The sequence below is a fragment of the Syngnathoides biaculeatus genome, chromosome 18 (assembly GCF_019802595.1).
Source record: "Syngnathoides biaculeatus isolate LvHL_M chromosome 18, ASM1980259v1, whole genome shotgun sequence".
NCBI lineage: Eukaryota > Metazoa > Chordata > Actinopteri > Syngnathiformes > Syngnathidae > Syngnathoides > Syngnathoides biaculeatus.
Genome location: NC_084657.1, coordinates 9,252,808 through 9,269,672, shown reverse-complemented (window position 1 = coordinate 9,269,672; position 16,865 = coordinate 9,252,808). Strand labels below are relative to the sequence as shown.

The 16,865-nt window shown below is 52.7% G+C and overlaps 4 protein-coding genes across 6 annotated transcripts; 1 reads left to right on the top strand and 3 right to left on the bottom strand.

The window, feature by feature from the left end:
* Positions 1 to 467: 467 nt before the first annotated feature.
* Positions 468 to 2,506, bottom strand: LOC133491446 (coiled-coil domain-containing 92B-like). Its single transcript, XM_061802567.1, has 4 exons — positions 2,387 to 2,506; positions 2,134 to 2,309; positions 1,533 to 1,583; positions 468 to 1,417 (listed from the first exon to the last, which is right to left on the bottom strand). Exons 2-4 carry the CDS (start codon positions 2,264 to 2,266, stop codon positions 756 to 758), a joined length of 846 nt encoding a protein of 281 aa, XP_061658551.1. The 5' UTR covers positions 2,267 to 2,309; positions 2,387 to 2,506; the 3' UTR covers positions 468 to 755.
* Positions 2,507 to 3,580: 1,074 nt separating this feature from the next.
* LOC133491426 (F-box only protein 40-like) lies at positions 3,581 to 8,848 on the bottom strand. Of its 2 annotated transcripts, XM_061802511.1 has the most exons (10): positions 8,274 to 8,848; positions 7,723 to 7,877; positions 7,155 to 7,190; positions 6,372 to 6,894; positions 5,775 to 6,292; positions 5,103 to 5,282; positions 4,696 to 4,937; positions 4,390 to 4,518; positions 4,006 to 4,273; positions 3,581 to 3,785 (listed from the first exon to the last, which is right to left on the bottom strand). In XM_061802511.1, the coding sequence occupies exons 2-10, from the start codon at positions 7,810 to 7,812 to the stop codon at positions 3,582 to 3,584; spliced, it is 2,190 nt and encodes a 729-aa protein (XP_061658495.1). In that variant the 5' UTR covers positions 7,813 to 7,877; positions 8,274 to 8,848; the 3' UTR covers position 3,581. The 2 variants fall into 2 exon arrangements, with proteins under 2 accessions (XP_061658495.1, XP_061658496.1); XM_061802512.1 differs by having other exon boundaries at positions 5,775 to 6,286; positions 7,723 to 8,846.
* Positions 7,258 to 15,474, top strand: LOC133491431 (F-box only protein 40-like). 2 transcript variants are annotated; one of them, XM_061802538.1, is made up of 7 exons: positions 7,258 to 7,684; positions 9,019 to 10,056; positions 10,127 to 10,368; positions 11,921 to 12,052; positions 12,330 to 12,600; positions 12,825 to 12,985; positions 15,336 to 15,474. In XM_061802538.1, the coding sequence occupies exons 1-7, from the start codon at positions 7,682 to 7,684 to the stop codon at positions 15,367 to 15,369; spliced, it is 1,881 nt and encodes a 626-aa protein (XP_061658522.1). In that variant the 5' UTR covers positions 7,258 to 7,681; the 3' UTR covers positions 15,370 to 15,474. The 2 variants fall into 2 exon arrangements, with proteins under 2 accessions (XP_061658522.1, XP_061658521.1); XM_061802537.1 differs by having other exon boundaries at positions 10,127 to 10,413.
* Positions 15,366 to 16,707, bottom strand: liat1 (ligand of ATE1). The gene is made up of 2 exons (XM_061802578.1): positions 16,214 to 16,707; positions 15,366 to 15,679 (listed from the first exon to the last, which is right to left on the bottom strand). Exons 1-2 carry the CDS (start codon positions 16,326 to 16,328, stop codon positions 15,366 to 15,368), a joined length of 429 nt encoding a protein of 142 aa, XP_061658562.1. The 5' UTR covers positions 16,329 to 16,707.
* Positions 16,708 to 16,865: the final 158 nt, after the last annotated feature.

Genomic DNA, 16,865 nt, shown 5'->3' with positions numbered 1-16,865 from the left:
AATTTTTTTTTCCAAGTTTGTAAAACCAGGGGTCATTTATTTAAATATTGGTACTAGCTGAAAAGATTCCGGCAAAGGTGTGGCTGGACACGCTTCCGCGTTCACGAGCCGTCAAAACCGTCACTATGTGCGATTTATTCCTGATTGAGAACAGATCCAGCGACAAATTATTCGTATGCGTCTAGACTTTTCTACCCTTTCAAACTCTTCCGTGTAAATCTCGATGACTTACACACAAGATCCATTGCAATCGGGAACCAATTATAACAGTCCAATTTCTTATCGGCGAAAACATCGATTTCGGAATTAAATACGGATCCTCTATGCCAAGTTTATCTAATTTTTTCACGTAGCGTCGTTTATTTTCACCTTCTAAATGTCTGACAGTATCAGACAAGACTCTGGGCGTCGCGCGACAAGACACATTTCCGTCTTAGCATTGCGCAATGCTTAGCTTGACCGGCAATATGGCGACGTAAACAAAAGACACGGAACTTTATGACGTAGGTGCATAAGCTCTATTTAGGTTTGTCAATCTAATGATTTTTTTTGTTGTTGTTGTTGTTAAAAATTTGAAATGGAGACACCAAAAGTTTGTAAAGTTGTGACTTCATTTGTCATCGAGTCAACATGAAGACACAAAATTCTCGTGATGTCATCGAGCGCATCTGTCCGATAAAAAGCAAGAAAGTGCAAAAAAAATGACACATGCGCGCTTGGCTTCCTGCCCTTCCAACGTGAGCGAACGGACGCCATCACAAGGCCGTCTCCCCCTCGGCGCCGCCCATGTCCACGCGCCCCCGCAGGCCCCCGCCCTCGTCCACGTCCTCCCAGTCGTCCGCCCCGCCGTCTCGCAGTCCGATTTGTCGGCTCCAGCGGAGGAGGCGGTACCGAGGGGCCACCAGGAAGAGGTTGGGGTCGGGCATCGGGCCCGGCCTCTGTGGCGACGTCACCCTTTCCCGGGGGACGCACGCCCTGACCCGCTCCGCCCTCACGTTGGGTCTCGCCGGCGGGCGGCATCCAGGGGGCGGCGACGGGAGTCCCTCGGTGCCCCCGTCTTCGTCATCCGCCCCATCTTCATCCTCCGGGGTTAGCGGGTCCCCGTCTTCCTGGGCGGCGCCCGCCCCGCGACGCCGGCTGCGCAGTTCGGCGCGGGCGGCGCTCAGCTGGCGGCACAGGGCGGCCGTGGCGCCCTTCTGCCGCTGCAGCTCGCGACTCAGCATGGTGATTTTGTGGCTGCGCCGCTTCAGCTCCTCCAGGAAGTGGCGCTCGTCCCTGCGGAGGCTGCGTCCTAGATCGGATGCCCGCGCGCCCCCCAGGCGCAGCTCCCGGTGGGCGGCCGCCGTCGCGCCGCTCCGCTCCTCCAGGAGGCGCTGCGCCGCCTCGCAGCGCGAGGCCAGTTCCGCTTCATCCTCTCCTGCACGTAAAACCAGAAGAAGTGCTGCTTTCAGAGCCGATATAACATCTGGACTGCCACGCGGGAACCGCCACGGCGCGGCCACGACGCTCGTCATCAGTCGAACGGATCTCACCTGCCGTTGACGTCCGGTGTGGGAAGCGGGAGTCGAGCTCGCAACTCAGCTCTGCGTGCACACACATATACGGGAAGTTCATTAATCAAAGCACATTAATCAGTCTCTTGAATTCACTCACTCCTCGATTGCAATTCTATAAATCTAAATAAAACTATCTCCGTCGTCCATCGATTTTCTTAGATGCTTATCCTCACAATGATTGCAGGATCGCTGGAGCCGAGGCCATCTGTCATCGGGCAGGAGGCAGGGTCAGACAACAGTCACGCGCACAATCGCACTTTCAGGGGCAATTTAGGGTGTCCAACGAATCAGAGCATGTTTCGGGGATGTGGGAGGAAACCGGAGTGCCAGAAGAAAAGCCACGCCGGCACGGGGGACATCGTGGAGACTCCGCTGAGGCGGGGCCGGGATTTGAGCCCCCGGTCCTCAGAACTGCGAGGCCAACGCTCTAACCAGTCACTCGCTCCAAGACTGAAATAAATGAGTCCAATTTCTGGGAATAGATTCAGCCCGTCGGTGCAGGCGAAGGCCATGCCGGTCCTGACTGTTCGCCACCCGGAACCACAACGCGTGTGGGCGCCCGTGCGCGTGCACGTACCCTGGCATCTCCTCTTGAGCTTTGCGATTTCCACGTGCAGGCCGGCCAGCAGCGCGAGGTGCTCGTGCTCGAGGAAGACCATCCCTCTGTGCACGCTGGCCACGTGACGCTCCAGCCTACAGGTGGCGTCCATGGGCGAGCGGAAAGCGCCTGCGTGCACGCGCGTGGGGGGACGTCTGCGGGGGTTCGAACGCACAAAACACGGTTTTAGTTCGATGCACATTCGCAATAGTGGGCGCGCGTGCCGGCCTACCTCGTGACGTGACGCGGATTCCACGCAGCGCGAGAGAGATGCGTCGCGACGGCCCCTCGCCGGCCAGACAAAAGATGCACGGCAGACGGACCCCACGTGCGCGCGCTCCGAGCGGCCGTGGACGAACACGGGCCGGGGACGTCGTGGAAAAAAACAATAAAAAAAATTGCCTCGTCTTCGGCTTCTTCGTGGACGCGCTTAGGCGACACCTTCGCGTGCGCGACGAAACAGCCAGCTCTGCACGTGCGTGCGCAAGCGTGTTTGCTGGAGAGTAGCCCCACCTAACGGCCGGAAGAGGAACTGGCATGCGCGTTTGTTTTTGTTTTGTTTTCCCCACGTCCGAGCCTCACAAGGGTCGCGGTCGAGCCGGTGGCCTGAGCTGACAGGAAGACTACACCCTGAACTGGTCGCCGGTCAGTCGCAGGGGATACATCAACACTATCGATGAGCAGGAATCGATCCCGTGTTGCCCCGCACCCAAGCCACGAGTGTGTACCGCTACACCATCAGGGAAGGTGTCGATGGTTGCGTGTACGCGCGACAATCAAATGTTAAAATATGCGAAAACGAAAACCGAGCCCATCAATCAATTATGATAAAGATTTTGTATAAGCGGAGGACCAAAAAAATTTAATCGTTGTGCATTGCCAGATTCCATAAAAAGTTGGTTGGGGTATTTTTGGTGCGTTGCACGACGCCGAAAAGCCCGCTTTCTGCATCTTCTACTGAGTCCCCATTTGATGATTGGCAGCTGGATTAATTTAGTACGTGAAATGAATTTATATTTTTTATTGTTTTGCAGAAAAAGCTTCACTATTAATTTTCACAAAAAACTCCAGTAGTGTGAGGGGTGCTCTGGAGTGTCGGTGTTCTTTTTTTTTAAAGAACATTTCCGCCTGTTCTTTGGATTTCTTGGGAGAGTTCAGTCACGTGTCCCGAAAACATTTATATTATATAGTTGTAGGTTCAACTCTGTGTTGTTCCCAGGTACGAAAATGTAAGGGGTGTGTAGTTCCATTTCAAAATGCGAGCTTTGAGATACTATAGATTAGAAACGTTATCGCAGTAAAGTTCTCCTAAGACAGCGGTTTTCAAACTGGGGGGTGTGGCTCGGAGATTGCCCGGGAGTCCCTTGCCCGAGCATTCTTACAATGCAAACAAGCTTCCGTCTAAGGTGCCGCCACGCGTCCGCGCGTCATCGGCGCGAGGCCGTGAAATGCTTGACCAGGCTGTGCCTCCGCTGGCAGCCATCTCGCGGCGCGGCACTGAGGAGGGCGACGGGCCTGTCGGGCAGGGAGGTCTCGTAGAAGGGGCAAACTTTCAGGTGGGCCCACATCGGGGGGGCGTCGCTCATCCTCCACGACAACACCGGCGAGAATGCGCAGCTGAACTCCCAAACCTGCAACGGGACCGCCGGCCGGTCAACACCTTTGGCTCATCCTAGATCGGTCCCCTCTTTCAATTTCCAACAGCTCCCGGAACCAGTTTTCGATTCCAGCCCCCAAATGTGCATGTTAAAAATCAGGCAATTCAGAAAAGAAATAAGAATGAGTTACACGGGATCCAAAATGCATGCAAATATATCACGGCGGCGGTTCCCGGTCTCGACGCGGTCTCACCGGCTCGGACACCCAGCGGACGCCCCCCCCGGGGCGGGCCGCCTTCCTCCAGCGCAGCGAGACCATCCCCCGCATGGGCAGCAACGTGGCGCAGACCCGCCTCAGAAGGGGCGACGCCAGTGCCAGTTGTGACAGGGACAAAGCGTCCAGGAACGTGGCCACGTGACGCAGGACCTCAAAGGGCAGCGAGCTCAGAGCGTCAAACGAGTCGGCGGACGCCGGCGGAGCGTCGGCCGACGGACGCAGATTGAAGGAGGCCGCCAGGGGGCTGCGGTGTCGCACAGAATCAAATCTTCTCATAAAATTCGATTCAAGTCAAAGTTTCAAATCAAATTTTGCAAGAAAATGCTGGAATCAAATCTTGAAAAACGTCTGAGGTCTCACTTGTATGTGACGGCAGCGCATCCGGCGGGTCGGAACCTTGTGCAGGTGTAGGTGCAGCCCAGGTACGCCAGGGGGCAGCGCTGCTCGAACCATCCGCTCAGACCCGAGCGAATGTCGCAGTGGACGTTCCTGAGGGCACACGCGGGTGGCGGCGCATGACGTCACTGTTCCGGCGCGGTTCCAATATTGAGGTTCAACGTCCTTGCTACTTGCTTGACATTCGAGCCTTTTCTTGACTTTTATCCGAACCAGAACCATCTTAACTGATCAAAACCTTGTTTGCGTTTTGGACTTCCGGCTTCTCACCTGACGTGCGGAGCGTACTCCCGGCGCAGGAAGCTGCGACCGCACAGGAAGTTGAAGACGCAGCGGGCGCGGTTGTGTCGGCCGCTCGTGCTCTCGTCCCGCAGCGCCAGGTGAAGTCGTCGTGTCCGGCCCGCCGTCACCTGCGCCAAGGTGCTGTCCCGCTTGAACTGCGCAGAGCGGAACCGGTGCGTTTGCGTCCCCACGTCCACGTACAGACCGTCTCCCGCTTTCCACTCGCTGATCTGGAAAACGGGCAACAGCGCGTCGTACTTCGAAATCACAGCACTTCGATAGCTCAAAATGCGGCGCTGTAAGCTTATCAAGTCACTAGCGGGAAAGACTCAAGAACAACTATGAAACACAAATTAGTAGAGTACAATCCTTGTTTTAACGTAGCGCGTTCTGACCTTGTGTCCTCGCGCCTCCCGCTCGGCTAACTCCACCAGGGTGTCGTCGATTTCATCGTCGTAGAGGTCGTCCGGGCCGACGGGGAGGTCGGACGTGTCCCCGCCACGATGCTCGCTGGGGGCCCGGACCCCCGCGTCGTAAAGCTGTACGCGGCTGCAGTAGCGGTAGCTGGTGGGTACCTAAGTGTGCATCAAAACGCAACAGAGTTTCGGGCCGGGGTTCCAGTTTCAAGCTTAAAGTAGGGCAGGACACCATGGTTAGGGTTTCAAGTAAGAATTTGAACTAGGTTTCAAACCAGGGTTCTGGTTTCATACCGAGACCTTTGTTAAGGTTTCAAGTCTGGGTTAGAGTTTCAAACCTAAGTGAGGGTTTTGTATTAGAACCAGGATTTGAAATGAGGGTTTATCACCCAGAGTTAGGGTTTTCAAGACAAGGATGGTTCAGGTTTTAAACCAAGGTTTCAAATGAGCCCATAGATTCCAACCAGAGGTCTCCTTTCAGATTTGGTTAAGGTTTCAGGTTCGGCTTCCACGAAGTTTCAAGCCCGGGTTTGGGTTTCCACGTTTGGATTTCAAATGAGACTTTCGATCCGTGTTTAGGGTTTTTCAGTGAGGATTTCAAGACAGGGTTATGGTTAGGGTTAGCGTATGCTGTGCACGTTCGCAGGTGACCTTGAAGGAGCGCAGGGTCTGCACGGGGATGGGTTCCAGGCTCCCGTAGACGAAGTCCTCATCTCTGGGCGTGCAGGCGCGGATGTGTCCGAACGCCAGGAGCATGCGGCCGTGATGGACCACGTACATGTTGTACTCCTGTGGGCTGAGCTCCTGACCCAGACGCTCCAGAACCCCATCCTGCCAAGGCGCCAGGCCCATTTTTCCCATGTCCGGGGTAGCGTCACCGGCATTTCTGGCGCTCCCCGGACTGCTCTCGGCCCTCCCTGCGCTTTCACCCCTGGCTTCTGCGTGGTTCCCCTCGGCCTCGGCCGGCGCCCGGCCGCCTTCCTTCATCCCGGCGCTCCCCGGACCGCCCGGGGCCTTCCCCGTGCTTTCCCCGTCGGCTTCTTCGCGGTTCCGCTCCACCTCGGCCGGCGCGCAGCCGCCTCCCTTCATCCCGGATGTCATCTCAGTCACCTTCGACTGGTTTCCCTTCGGCACTGAACGCTGCTCGGCATTAGCACCCAAACCTGAACCTCAAGAGAATATCAAGCGAGAGAAAATAAAGTTGCAGAACATCACAGAAGGACATGCCAGGCATTTCCAGGACTCCACCTGTGTCCTGGTCTGGCCTGGACCTCAACTCTTCCTCCTGTGCCTGCTTCTCTTCTTCTTGCTCATTCTGCCACTCCGTCATCTCTGGGTAGAGTTCGCCCATCTTGAGACGAGCGAAGAGCTTGTCCTGGTCCGCCATCGCCAGGGCCGCGTCCAGAGCCTCGGGCCTGCCTCGCTCCTCCCCCTGGACGCAGTGCGGGTCCGTGCGGTCCACGGGCCAACGGTTCCACTCTGCGCCGCAGACCACCACGCTGGCGGGGCACGCCAGCAAGTGGGCGGCCAGCCGGTCGCGGGGCAACCGGGCGGGGCAGCCGTAGGCGGCGTTCAAACAGGGCACCTGGGCGCGGGGGCACAGCGGGAGGTGACCCTCTTCTTTGCACATGTGGAAGACCGCCCCGCAGCGCAGGCGGCACGCCACCAGGGCGCAGCAAACACCCGCCTCCACTTGCGCCCGGCAGCGTCCGCTGTAGCAGGACGCGCAGTGGGCGTGCTGAACCACCCCGCTGGACGCCCGACGGGCACTCTGAGAGGTGAAAGGGCGCAGTCAGTAGCAAATTCCGGGAGTTCACATGAACATGACAAAAATATATATCTATATATAATAAAAAGATAATGAGCAAAAGTAGTGCGGACTGTGAGAATCTAGGGAGTCGTAAAACCGGTAGCACGGAGTAGAACATGGCGACAACATCCCACGTGGAAGCAACATACAATGACGCAATGAGGAGAAACAAACAAAACATACATAAAATGACACACACGACAAGCTACAGACACACTTACCATAACGCTGAACTCTGCACACAGCCTTTGCCTGTCCTGGGAAAGACAACAAGGCCCCACAAGTGTTTTAGTGTGACTTGTGAAGTCCAACATTGTTCGTGTGTTAAAAACAGAGATAGTATGCGGGCACCATAAAATGTCCCGCGAGTCAAAAAGCAGGTTTGTGTTACCAGGAAGACAATTTTGCTCATTTTTATGTTGCACTTGGAGATGATTATTGCTGCTGAACACGTGGACGAAAACTTATATGAAAACACGGTTATGAACAGGTGAAAAGTGCGTGAAGACGTGAGGAGGACGGAGTGAGAACTCTCGCCGGTTTATGCGCCGTTTGGAAAAGTCGGGGGCGGGGCCGGTGCGGCGTTCGGCTAATTTTAACTTCAACAACTTCACACCTCCCGGAGATCCTTGAAGGAAAAGTCTACACGCACTTTCTGCTCCTCACAGAGGCGCACGTGTGAGTCCACTTTTGTTTTTCTTGGCAGCTGGCGCGATTTTAAGCTTGTGAGGACGCCCGTCAGGACAATATGGTGAGTAGGAGCTGTGAGACTAGGCCATAGAAACTCACCCTGTACATAGATAGCGCCGTTAAACGCTGAATCTTACGCCGATGTCGCCGCCATATTGAATCGACCAAGGAGGAACACGGAAGCCACATCTCGTTAGATTTCCATTAAGATGCGGTGACAAAAGCTGTTTTTGGTTCCTGTCTGTATCCCAAATCTGTATTAAAAGTAAATTTGTAAAGTGGACTTTAACAACTTAGTTCCAATAGCCTGAATGAGTTAACATCTTCCACATGTAATATGGCGGCTGCACCAAGTCAAGGCCCGGGGACCAGATTCGGCCCGCCGCATGATTTTATGTGGCCCGCGAAGGGGAATCATCGGTGTCAAAATCCGTGATTCTTGTGAAACTATATCCCAACATTTCAAATTGTCATGTCATAAATGATAATGTTGAGATATCATAAGCATTACCAAACATGAACAATGGCTGAAAAACCCATTTCTCTTGATTTCTGATTCCGAAACTAGTTTATAAATTTCATGTGTAAATACGATGAGGTGATTCAGGATTTCTGTGGTTTCACCATAACGGCCCTATGAGGGAACTCACAACTACAATGGTAGTCCGTGATAAAAATGAGTTTGACACCCCTGATGTAGAATAAAAACTCCACCGCGCACTCTGCATCCAACATTGGTACCGCCATGGTCAACGAGCTCTGACTTCCTGTCAGGGCCAAAAAAAAAAAAAAAAGCATGGTAAATAATACACACATTATGGAAAATTATGCAATAAATCTAGACACTTGGGATGTTTTGGATCCCGAGAAATATGAATCTAAACATTTGCAGCACGCCCAGGGAGGTTTAAGAGATGTATTGACACGCACATTCATAATTATAATAATTAATTCTGAAAGGTTAAACTGAAACATTGCGACTGCCTGCAGTTTTGACAGCCAACAGCGCAACAAGATTCACCCATATAGTCACCCAAAAAAAAAAAAATACTTAAACCGAACCTACCGCAATATTATGTTTCAAAATGTACAATTGTAAGGATATCAAAGGATGTCAACTTTCACGTGCAATTGTACCCAGAGCAACGTTTTGCCCTGACCGGAAGTTGAAGCCGAATTAGCACCTAAACAGAGTCTAGTTTTTAACTCTACGTCATTGAGCTGACTTGCAAGATGAGGTGTCGAGCCCTTGTACTGTTTTGAAAACAAAAAACAAAAACGCAATTACATTATGTTGTGGGTCATTTTGACCCGGATTGTGTAAATCCACTCAAAACGAGTCCCCCCAAAAAGATGGGTGTCTTGTGTGTGTGTGTGTGTGCGCGCGCGTGTCAGCATGCCCACTGCGAGTCCTGCTACAACAGGCGTTGCCAGGCCCAGGCGGAGGAGGGCGTGTGCTGCCCCCTGGTGGCGTGCCGCCTGCACTGCGGGGCGTTCTTCCACCTGTGCAAAGAGGAGGCTCACCTGCCGCTGTGCCCCCGCGCCCGTGTGCCCTGCCTCAACGCTGCCTACGGCTGCCCGGCCCGGCTTCCGCGCGCCCAGCTTTCCGCCCACTTGCGGGCGTGCCCCGCCAGCGTGGTGGTCTGCTGCATGGAGTGGAACCGGTGGCCCGCCGACGACGGCCAGTCGTACCCGAGCCCCGACCTGCACCGCAACCTGATGAGGGAACGGCAGCGGGGGGAGTCTCAAGACCAAGACCTGGACCTGGACCTAGCCCTGGCACTGAAGGACCAGGAACGCTTGTTCCGCTCGTTGAAGATGAGGAATCTTTTCCCGGAACTGACCCGCTGCGCCGGAGATGAGGATGAGAGGGAGACGAGGGAAGAGGAAAAAAAGAAGCAGGAGAAGAAGCAGGCTGCCTTGGAGAAGGAGGCGGCAAAAAAGACCTGGGAGTCTTTTAGTCCTTTTCAACTTAACGTCACCCCTGAGAAGGACGAAAACCTAGAAGAGGAGCTGAGTGAGCAGGAGCGTGAGGCTCTGGCCAGGAAGCCTCTGGAGGTGAGGGAAGCTGGGCTGGGGAACTTCAGCGCCTGGGAGAGCATGTTCAGCATGGCCATGGGTGGCTGCCGGGAAGCGGCGGACTGGGAGCAGGATGCAAGCGGGCCCAGGAAGCCAGGCGGCGTCACGGAAGGTGCGGAGATCCCCCGAGTCTCCCCAGAGTCGTTCCCCCTCGCCGAGAAGAAGGCCTTCCCGGATGTCCACGTGGAACCCATGAAGATCGTGACCGTGAGGACCTTCAAGGTTCCTAGCAGCTTTTTGGCCAAGCAGAGTCGCATCCGCAACCCAAGATTCTACAAGAAGGATAATAAGGCCGTCGACACCGCGGACCTACAGGAGGAACCGCAGGGTGTGCCTGTCTGGGAAGAGGTTCAGGTCAGACCGCACTTGACAGCATGACGCTGATGAGGATGATGATGATGATGAAGTGATTGTCGGTCATCAGGCGTCGCTGTTGTGCTGTCTGGAGAAGGAACAGCGAGGTCACCTGATCACAGAGAAGCATTGCACCGACGGCCTCCTGCAAGACGAGGGCACGCAGACTTTCCAGTTCCTGTCGGCGCCCTTCGCCAGCACCGCGTCCCTGGCGGACCTGACGGCCGGCCGGGAGCGGCAGCTGCACCTGCAGCTGCAGCTGGAGAACGTCAGCAGGCGCCACCACAAAGCCAGCTCGGCCTTCACCGCTGTGTGCGGGCACACCGTGCACAGGCGTGAATACGCTGCGCATTACAAGTTTGTCACGTGCACTTCACACTTGTGATTGGACTACCTTGATACACAGAATGTTGACCTGGTGACAACCATCACGACCGATCATTGCAATCTAACGCAGTTTTCCCATCCATCCATTTCCATTGGCACTTGTACTCATTTGGGTTACGTGGGTGTCTTGTGGGCAAGAAATTGGGGCATACCCTGGACCGGGTCCTCACATCACAATAACTAAACCTACCCATCCAGGTCCAAGGTGAGGGGCTCGAGAAAGTTCGACTAAAGGGAGGTCTTATGATTCAGAATAATGTTGAACCTAAATTTCCTTTGCCTAGGCAAGCCGAAGGAAAGCCTGGAATTGGGGCTTGATGAGATTGCTTGTAGCCAGGACTGTAGGACTGTACCAAGGGGGATTGGGCACAGCCCAAAGAGGCAATGTGGGTTCCCTTTATCGTGGGCTCCCCACCTGTGAGAGAGCCGAATGGGGTCGGGTGCAAGGTCAGCTGGCTGGCGACCGATGGTGGGGACCTTAGCGGTCCAACCCCATGCTACAGAATTTGCTTCTTGGGACATGAATTGTCTCCGGCTGGGAAGGAACCTGAGCTGGCATGTAATCTCGAGAGGGTCCGACTTGACATAACAGTATTTGCCTGATGTATGGCCAGGGCTACAGGACTGGGAACAGGTATTCTGGACCTTTCTACTATGAAGTTTCCTCTGCTGAGAAGTGCCAAGCAGATGGGGGCATACCTATTGTCCCCCAGCTCAGTGCCTCACCGTTAGGGTTCATACATAGTAGTAATAGCAGAGGCAGTCGATAACCAGAACCCGAGCGCTGACTTCTGTTCTCTTAACAGATTGTCCTTAACAAGCACCATATTCAAGCATCCTCTAAAGGTGTCCACACATACACTTGGCACCAGACCACCTGTGGAAACAGTTCCACAATGGGCTTTCTGGTCTGGTCATTGTACTTGCAGTTGCATGTCTTGGACACTCTGGTGGAGAGAAGGGCCAGTGCTGTACAACTAATCACAAGCTGGGGGTGTGTTTGCTTTTGTGGGTGGGGAAACCTTGCAGTCCAAAAGGTAACGTGAAGGTCCACTGACAAAGTCAGGCCGAGTTCCTCTTTAAAGCCCCACCTCTGGCAAAACTTTGACCATGTCCAGGGGGCGCGGAGGACAATGAGTAAGAGTAGGCCATGTTCCGTTGGGATCTCCTGAAGGAGCTGGACCAAGGACATGGGTGAAGGGAAGTCTCGGCTTCTCTGATTCGGCTTTCCCTCCATCGAGATTCCGATTAACTGGAAGAACATGGATGGATGTTCCAGGGTAAAACTGTGGCCACCATAAACTTAACAGTCATACAAATTCAAAGTAGAAGCAGAAGTAAGAGCAATAAAACATCCTTCAGTCGCATCTTTACATGACAAATCAAATCCAGCAATATTTTACAAATGTTACAAGCTTCCTCCCTCCTCAATGAGCAGTTTTACTTTGTTGCAGTCGTTGACTTGTTGTCGATGCAGGAACGTGCACAGCGACATTCAGATGAGCGTCAACGGATGGTTCCTGCAACGATGTCCGCTGGCGTACTTGGGTTGCACCTTCAGCCGGCCCAGGTTCACGCCGTCCACACACCAGGCCAACGTGGTCCTCACGTAGGTTCGACACAGCACTTGGGTCGGATCAGATCTGACTAGACGCACGTGGCTGCACTACACCATTTGCTTCTCATTTCTGGGTTGGATTCTCAGTTCTGGGCTTTCTGTACGAGGTGTGCATGTTGTCCACGCACTTCTGTGGGTTTTTTTTTTTTTATCTCCCATATCGCAAAATACATTTGAGCCTGTTTGCTGAAGACGAAGAAAGTATTCATGTGCCTAATTTTCCACGGAAACGAGACATGTACGTACTGAAACGGAATTGTTCCTCCAGGGAGGATCTGGGCTTCTTCCAGCTGCGTCCCGTCGTCCCGGCCGTCGAAAGTCGCACTTCCTCTTGCCTTACTCTCACCTCGCTGCCCTTCGAGCTCCTGTGTCACGTGGCGACGTTTCTGGACAGCGTGTCCTTGTCTCAGCTGGCTCTGGCGTCTCGCCTCACGAGGCAGGTTTGCGCCACGTTGCTGCCCACACGAGGGATGGTCTCGCTTTGCTGGGAGAGGACAGCCCACTCCGGAGGGGGAGTCCAATGGCGTGCTGAGCACAAGGTGAAGGGAAAATCATTTCACTTGCTTGAAGTTGGGGAAAATAAACTTCAGAAATTTGGTTTTTGGGGAGGTTGTTGGAGGTTTCCCTAAGACAGACATGCCTACCCAATTCCACGTAGCTTGGTTGAACTGGTTTCAGGAGCTGGATTTTCAAAAGGTCCCACAAATTGTCTCAGTGACGAACACACGAGTGAAACGTGGCCTCGGCTTGTGTTTGCACGCAGGTGTGGCACTTCAGCGGCAGCTTCTCGGCCGTGGACACGTGGAAGTTCCGGGAGGTTCCATCCATGTCGGAGCACTTGAAGTTGTGTCCGTTCTACGAGCGGGAGAGCAGAGGCGAGCGCTTTCTGCTGCCAGACGTAAAGCGCAAAGGTCATTCTGCGAGGTATTCAAATAATTACCAATTATTCGTTCTGCATACGATGAGAATGGTCTTCTTTTCCTTCGGGCTTGTCCCGTACGGGGTCGCCACAGCGCATCATCTTTTTCCATGTCAGCGTCTCTCCTGCATCTTCCTCTCTAACGCCGACCGCCCTCATGTCTTCCCTCACAACATCCGTTAACCTTCTCTTTGGTCTTCCTCTCCCTCTTTTGCCTGGCAGTTCCATCCTCAGACTCTCTAGTCTCTGGACAAGTCCAAACCATCGAAGTCTGCTCTCTGGGACCTTGTCTCCAAAACATCCAACTTTGGCTTCCCCTCAAATGAGCTCATTTCTAATCCTATCCAAGCGAGAACCTCAACATCTTCATTTCTGCCACCTCCAGTTCTGCTTCCTGTTGTCCTTAATCCGTACATCATGGCCGGCCTCCCTAACTGTTGTATAAACTTTGCCCTTCATCCTGGCGGAGACTCTTCTGTCGCATAGAACACCGGACACCTTCCAGCCAACTGTTCCACCCCGCTTGGACCAGTTTCTTCACTTCTTTTCTACACTCTCCATTGCTCGGTATTGTTGACCCAAAGTATTTGAAGCCATCCACCCTCGCCATCTCTTCTCCCTGAAGCATCACTCTTCCCCCTCCGCCTCTCTGTCACGTGCATATATTCTATATTCTTCCTCTCCTTTCCAGTGCATGCCTCCATCTTTCTAATTGTTCGTCCGCCTGCTCCCTGCTTTCACTGCAGATCACAACATCACCTGCGAACGTCATGCTCCAAGGGGATTCCAGTCTAACCTATCCATTACCACAGCAAACCGGAAGGGGCTCAGAGCTGATCCCTGATGCAGTCCCACCTCCACCTTAAATTCTTCTCTCAGAACTACAACACACCTCGCCACTGTACTCACCTCATACATGTCCTGTACTATTCTAACATATTTCTCTGCCACACCACTAGTACCACAGTTCCTCCCTTGGTACTCGGTCATTGGCTTTCTCTAGATCCACAAAGACACAATTTAGCTCCTTCTGACGTTCTCATGAGCATCCTCAAGAAAAATAACGCATCTGTGGTACTCCATGTCGGCATGAAACCATACCGTTGCTTGCAAACACACTTCGGTCCCAAGTCAAGCCTCCGCTGCTCTTTCCTACAACTTCATTGTTATCCAAGCCGCTTTATCCTCACAAGGGTCACGGGAAAGCTGGAGCCAATCCCCGCTAGCTTCGGGCGGAAGACAGAATACACCCTGAATCGGTCGCCAGTCAGTCACAGGGCAGCTATGCAGCTATCGACACCTGAGCGGGAATCGATTCCGACTTTAAAACGCCCGTCCCCCGTCCGCCATATTGTCTGTTCATGTTCGCCCTCCTTTTGAGACATGACGGACTCAAAGAAGAAAACCGTGTCTGCAGCCAAAAGATCCGTTACCATGGAAACGAAGCTCGAGATCATAAAAACAGTCAACAAAGGAGACACCGACGAACATCGGGAAAGAGCTCGGCTTCAGTCGGTCGACCACGGTAACTATTTGTAAAACCACTGGTGAGTCGTAGTCCAGGTGATGGTGCTTTTTATGTTGCGCCGTTGCTAATTTTCAGTTTTTAATTAAAAACCACAACCTCATTTGTAGCAAGTAAGGAGACAGAGGTCAGAGGTCATTAAGGTGTCTCCTCGTCAGGCCAACAGGGGCACTGGCTTTATTGAGATTGCCGAAAGTCTTGCGGGAAGTTCATATTTTTTTTAAACAGCCTGAAAATCTGAACTTGCTCCACCCCCCCCAAAAAATAAACTCCTTTCTTAAAAGAAATTACCGTAATTTCCGCCCTATAAATCGCAACGTTTTTCCACACGCTTTCAACCCTGCGGCTTGTGCGGTAACGCGGCTAATTTGCGAGCAGAAAAGCTCAGAGTGACACCGGTGGAATACATTTCCGAGGAAGTGCCTTTTACCGATCCGGCACTGTTAGCGCTGCGCTAGCGTGTTACTGTCGCGTCTCAGTGATTTTTACCAGTCTGTTTTTTTTTTTGTTTTGTTTTGTTTTACCGCCCCTGTTAGCGTGGTGGCGTTAGCTCGGCGGCATTAGCATTAGCGCGGTGCCGGTAGCGTTAAACTCTCCGTGTACCGTCTCTCTTTGTAAATATCTCGTTTCAATGTGGGCACTTGCGGCTTTTACACGGCTGCGGCCTACGTATGCACCAAATGTACTCGGTGAGGCTTATAACCAGGTGTGCTCGGTAGGCCGGGAATTACGGTATTCCTATCCATCAATAAATCCAGCAAAGCACCTGATTGTGTGTTTGTTTAGAAAAATAGTAATCATTTAAAAAGACATCTTGTTTGTTGTTGCAGAGGCGAGGACGTCCGTGGCGACCCGCAGAGCTAGTTTAGCTGAGCATCCCGCAGGGCCGCGTAACGGCGCCTCCTATTGGCCCGGTAGGCTTCCAGCCTTTCCTCCTCCGCCCAGGGGTCCGGCAGGACCCCCTCCCACCTCAGGCACTCCCTCGCATGCTCGTCCAGCACAGTCTCGTCCGGCGCAGTGACCGGATCGTCGTCGGGAGGGATGTCGTCGGCGGGTGGCGGCGGCTCCCTCGGCGGCTCTTTGTTCTTTTTGCACGCCGCTCGCCGTTTGGACGTTTGACCTCGGGGCACCGGGGTCACCCGCACGGCCGGCTCGACCGCTGGGTTTGGGTCAACTAGGGTTGACAAAGGTTCACTGGGGTTAGGGAAGGGTCGGCGGACGGAACGGAGGCGATATTTACAATCGATATCGATCAAATCGGCATCTTCTAGTCTCCCCGTCCAGACTGTAACAATATTAATGTCGTGTAAAGCTGTTTTTATCATTAAAGTTTCAAAGAGTTGAAATATGTATTCAAATTACATGTGTGTGTGTTTGGAGGTGTAGGGGGGTATGGCCCAGTATGCTTGAAGCGTATCAGGGCATGATCATTTTTACAGTATCATTTCACAAAAACTGTTCTATTATTTTTCATTTCACGTGACGATGAAGCCATCAAGGAATGAAATTAATAAAACCGCGACATTTCTGCGCCCCGTTCCCTCGACCCTTGTGAGGATAAGCAGCTCGAATCATGGATTGATGGATGGATGATGTGTACGTGGACTCATTTACAATAAACGTATGAATTAATAATATGTGATTATGACTTATTAAACATCATTGGAGGGCACGTTCATTTCCGTCTGAATGAAAACAGAAATGTTACCCGTGTATCGCGGAGGTGTGTGTTTCTTCCTCTTCTTCCTTTTCTTTCTCTTCTTCTTCTTGTCGTCCGAGCTGCTGGAAATCTTCAGCTTGTGCTGCTGCTCCTCCTCCGACATGCTAACAAACTAATGGCTGCAAAGACAAAAAAACAAACAAACAAGCGGTGCAAGATGTCGGGCTCGTCAAACCCCCGATAGACTTTACTTTAGTCCACTTTATTTGTTGTAAACTTCGCTCTCGGTGTACAAATTTGTTCAGGACGCCTTGACCGACACAAAAGTTTGACGACGAGCTTGGGCCGCGTGACGTTTCTATGGCAACAGCGCCGTATTGCTAATTGCCATTAAAAAAAATTGTTTTGAAATAGAAAACAACGAAAATGAGAATCAAATGACTGAAGAAATACAACAAGATCCGAACGAGTGTGTGTTTAGAAGATTACACTTGTGCGCTTTCAGTGAATATTTAACTTCCGGTTCTCGAGGAAGTCCGTCAGGTTGGAAAAAAAACCGACAAAAAATAAACGCGTCATCAAAGCTTCGGCGTGACGTTGTTCTAACGCGAAAACCTCTGATCCGGATGTACATTTAGCCTGCCAAACCATTTGCACACTATTTTACATTTTATCACTGTATAGTTTCATGCGTGCACTT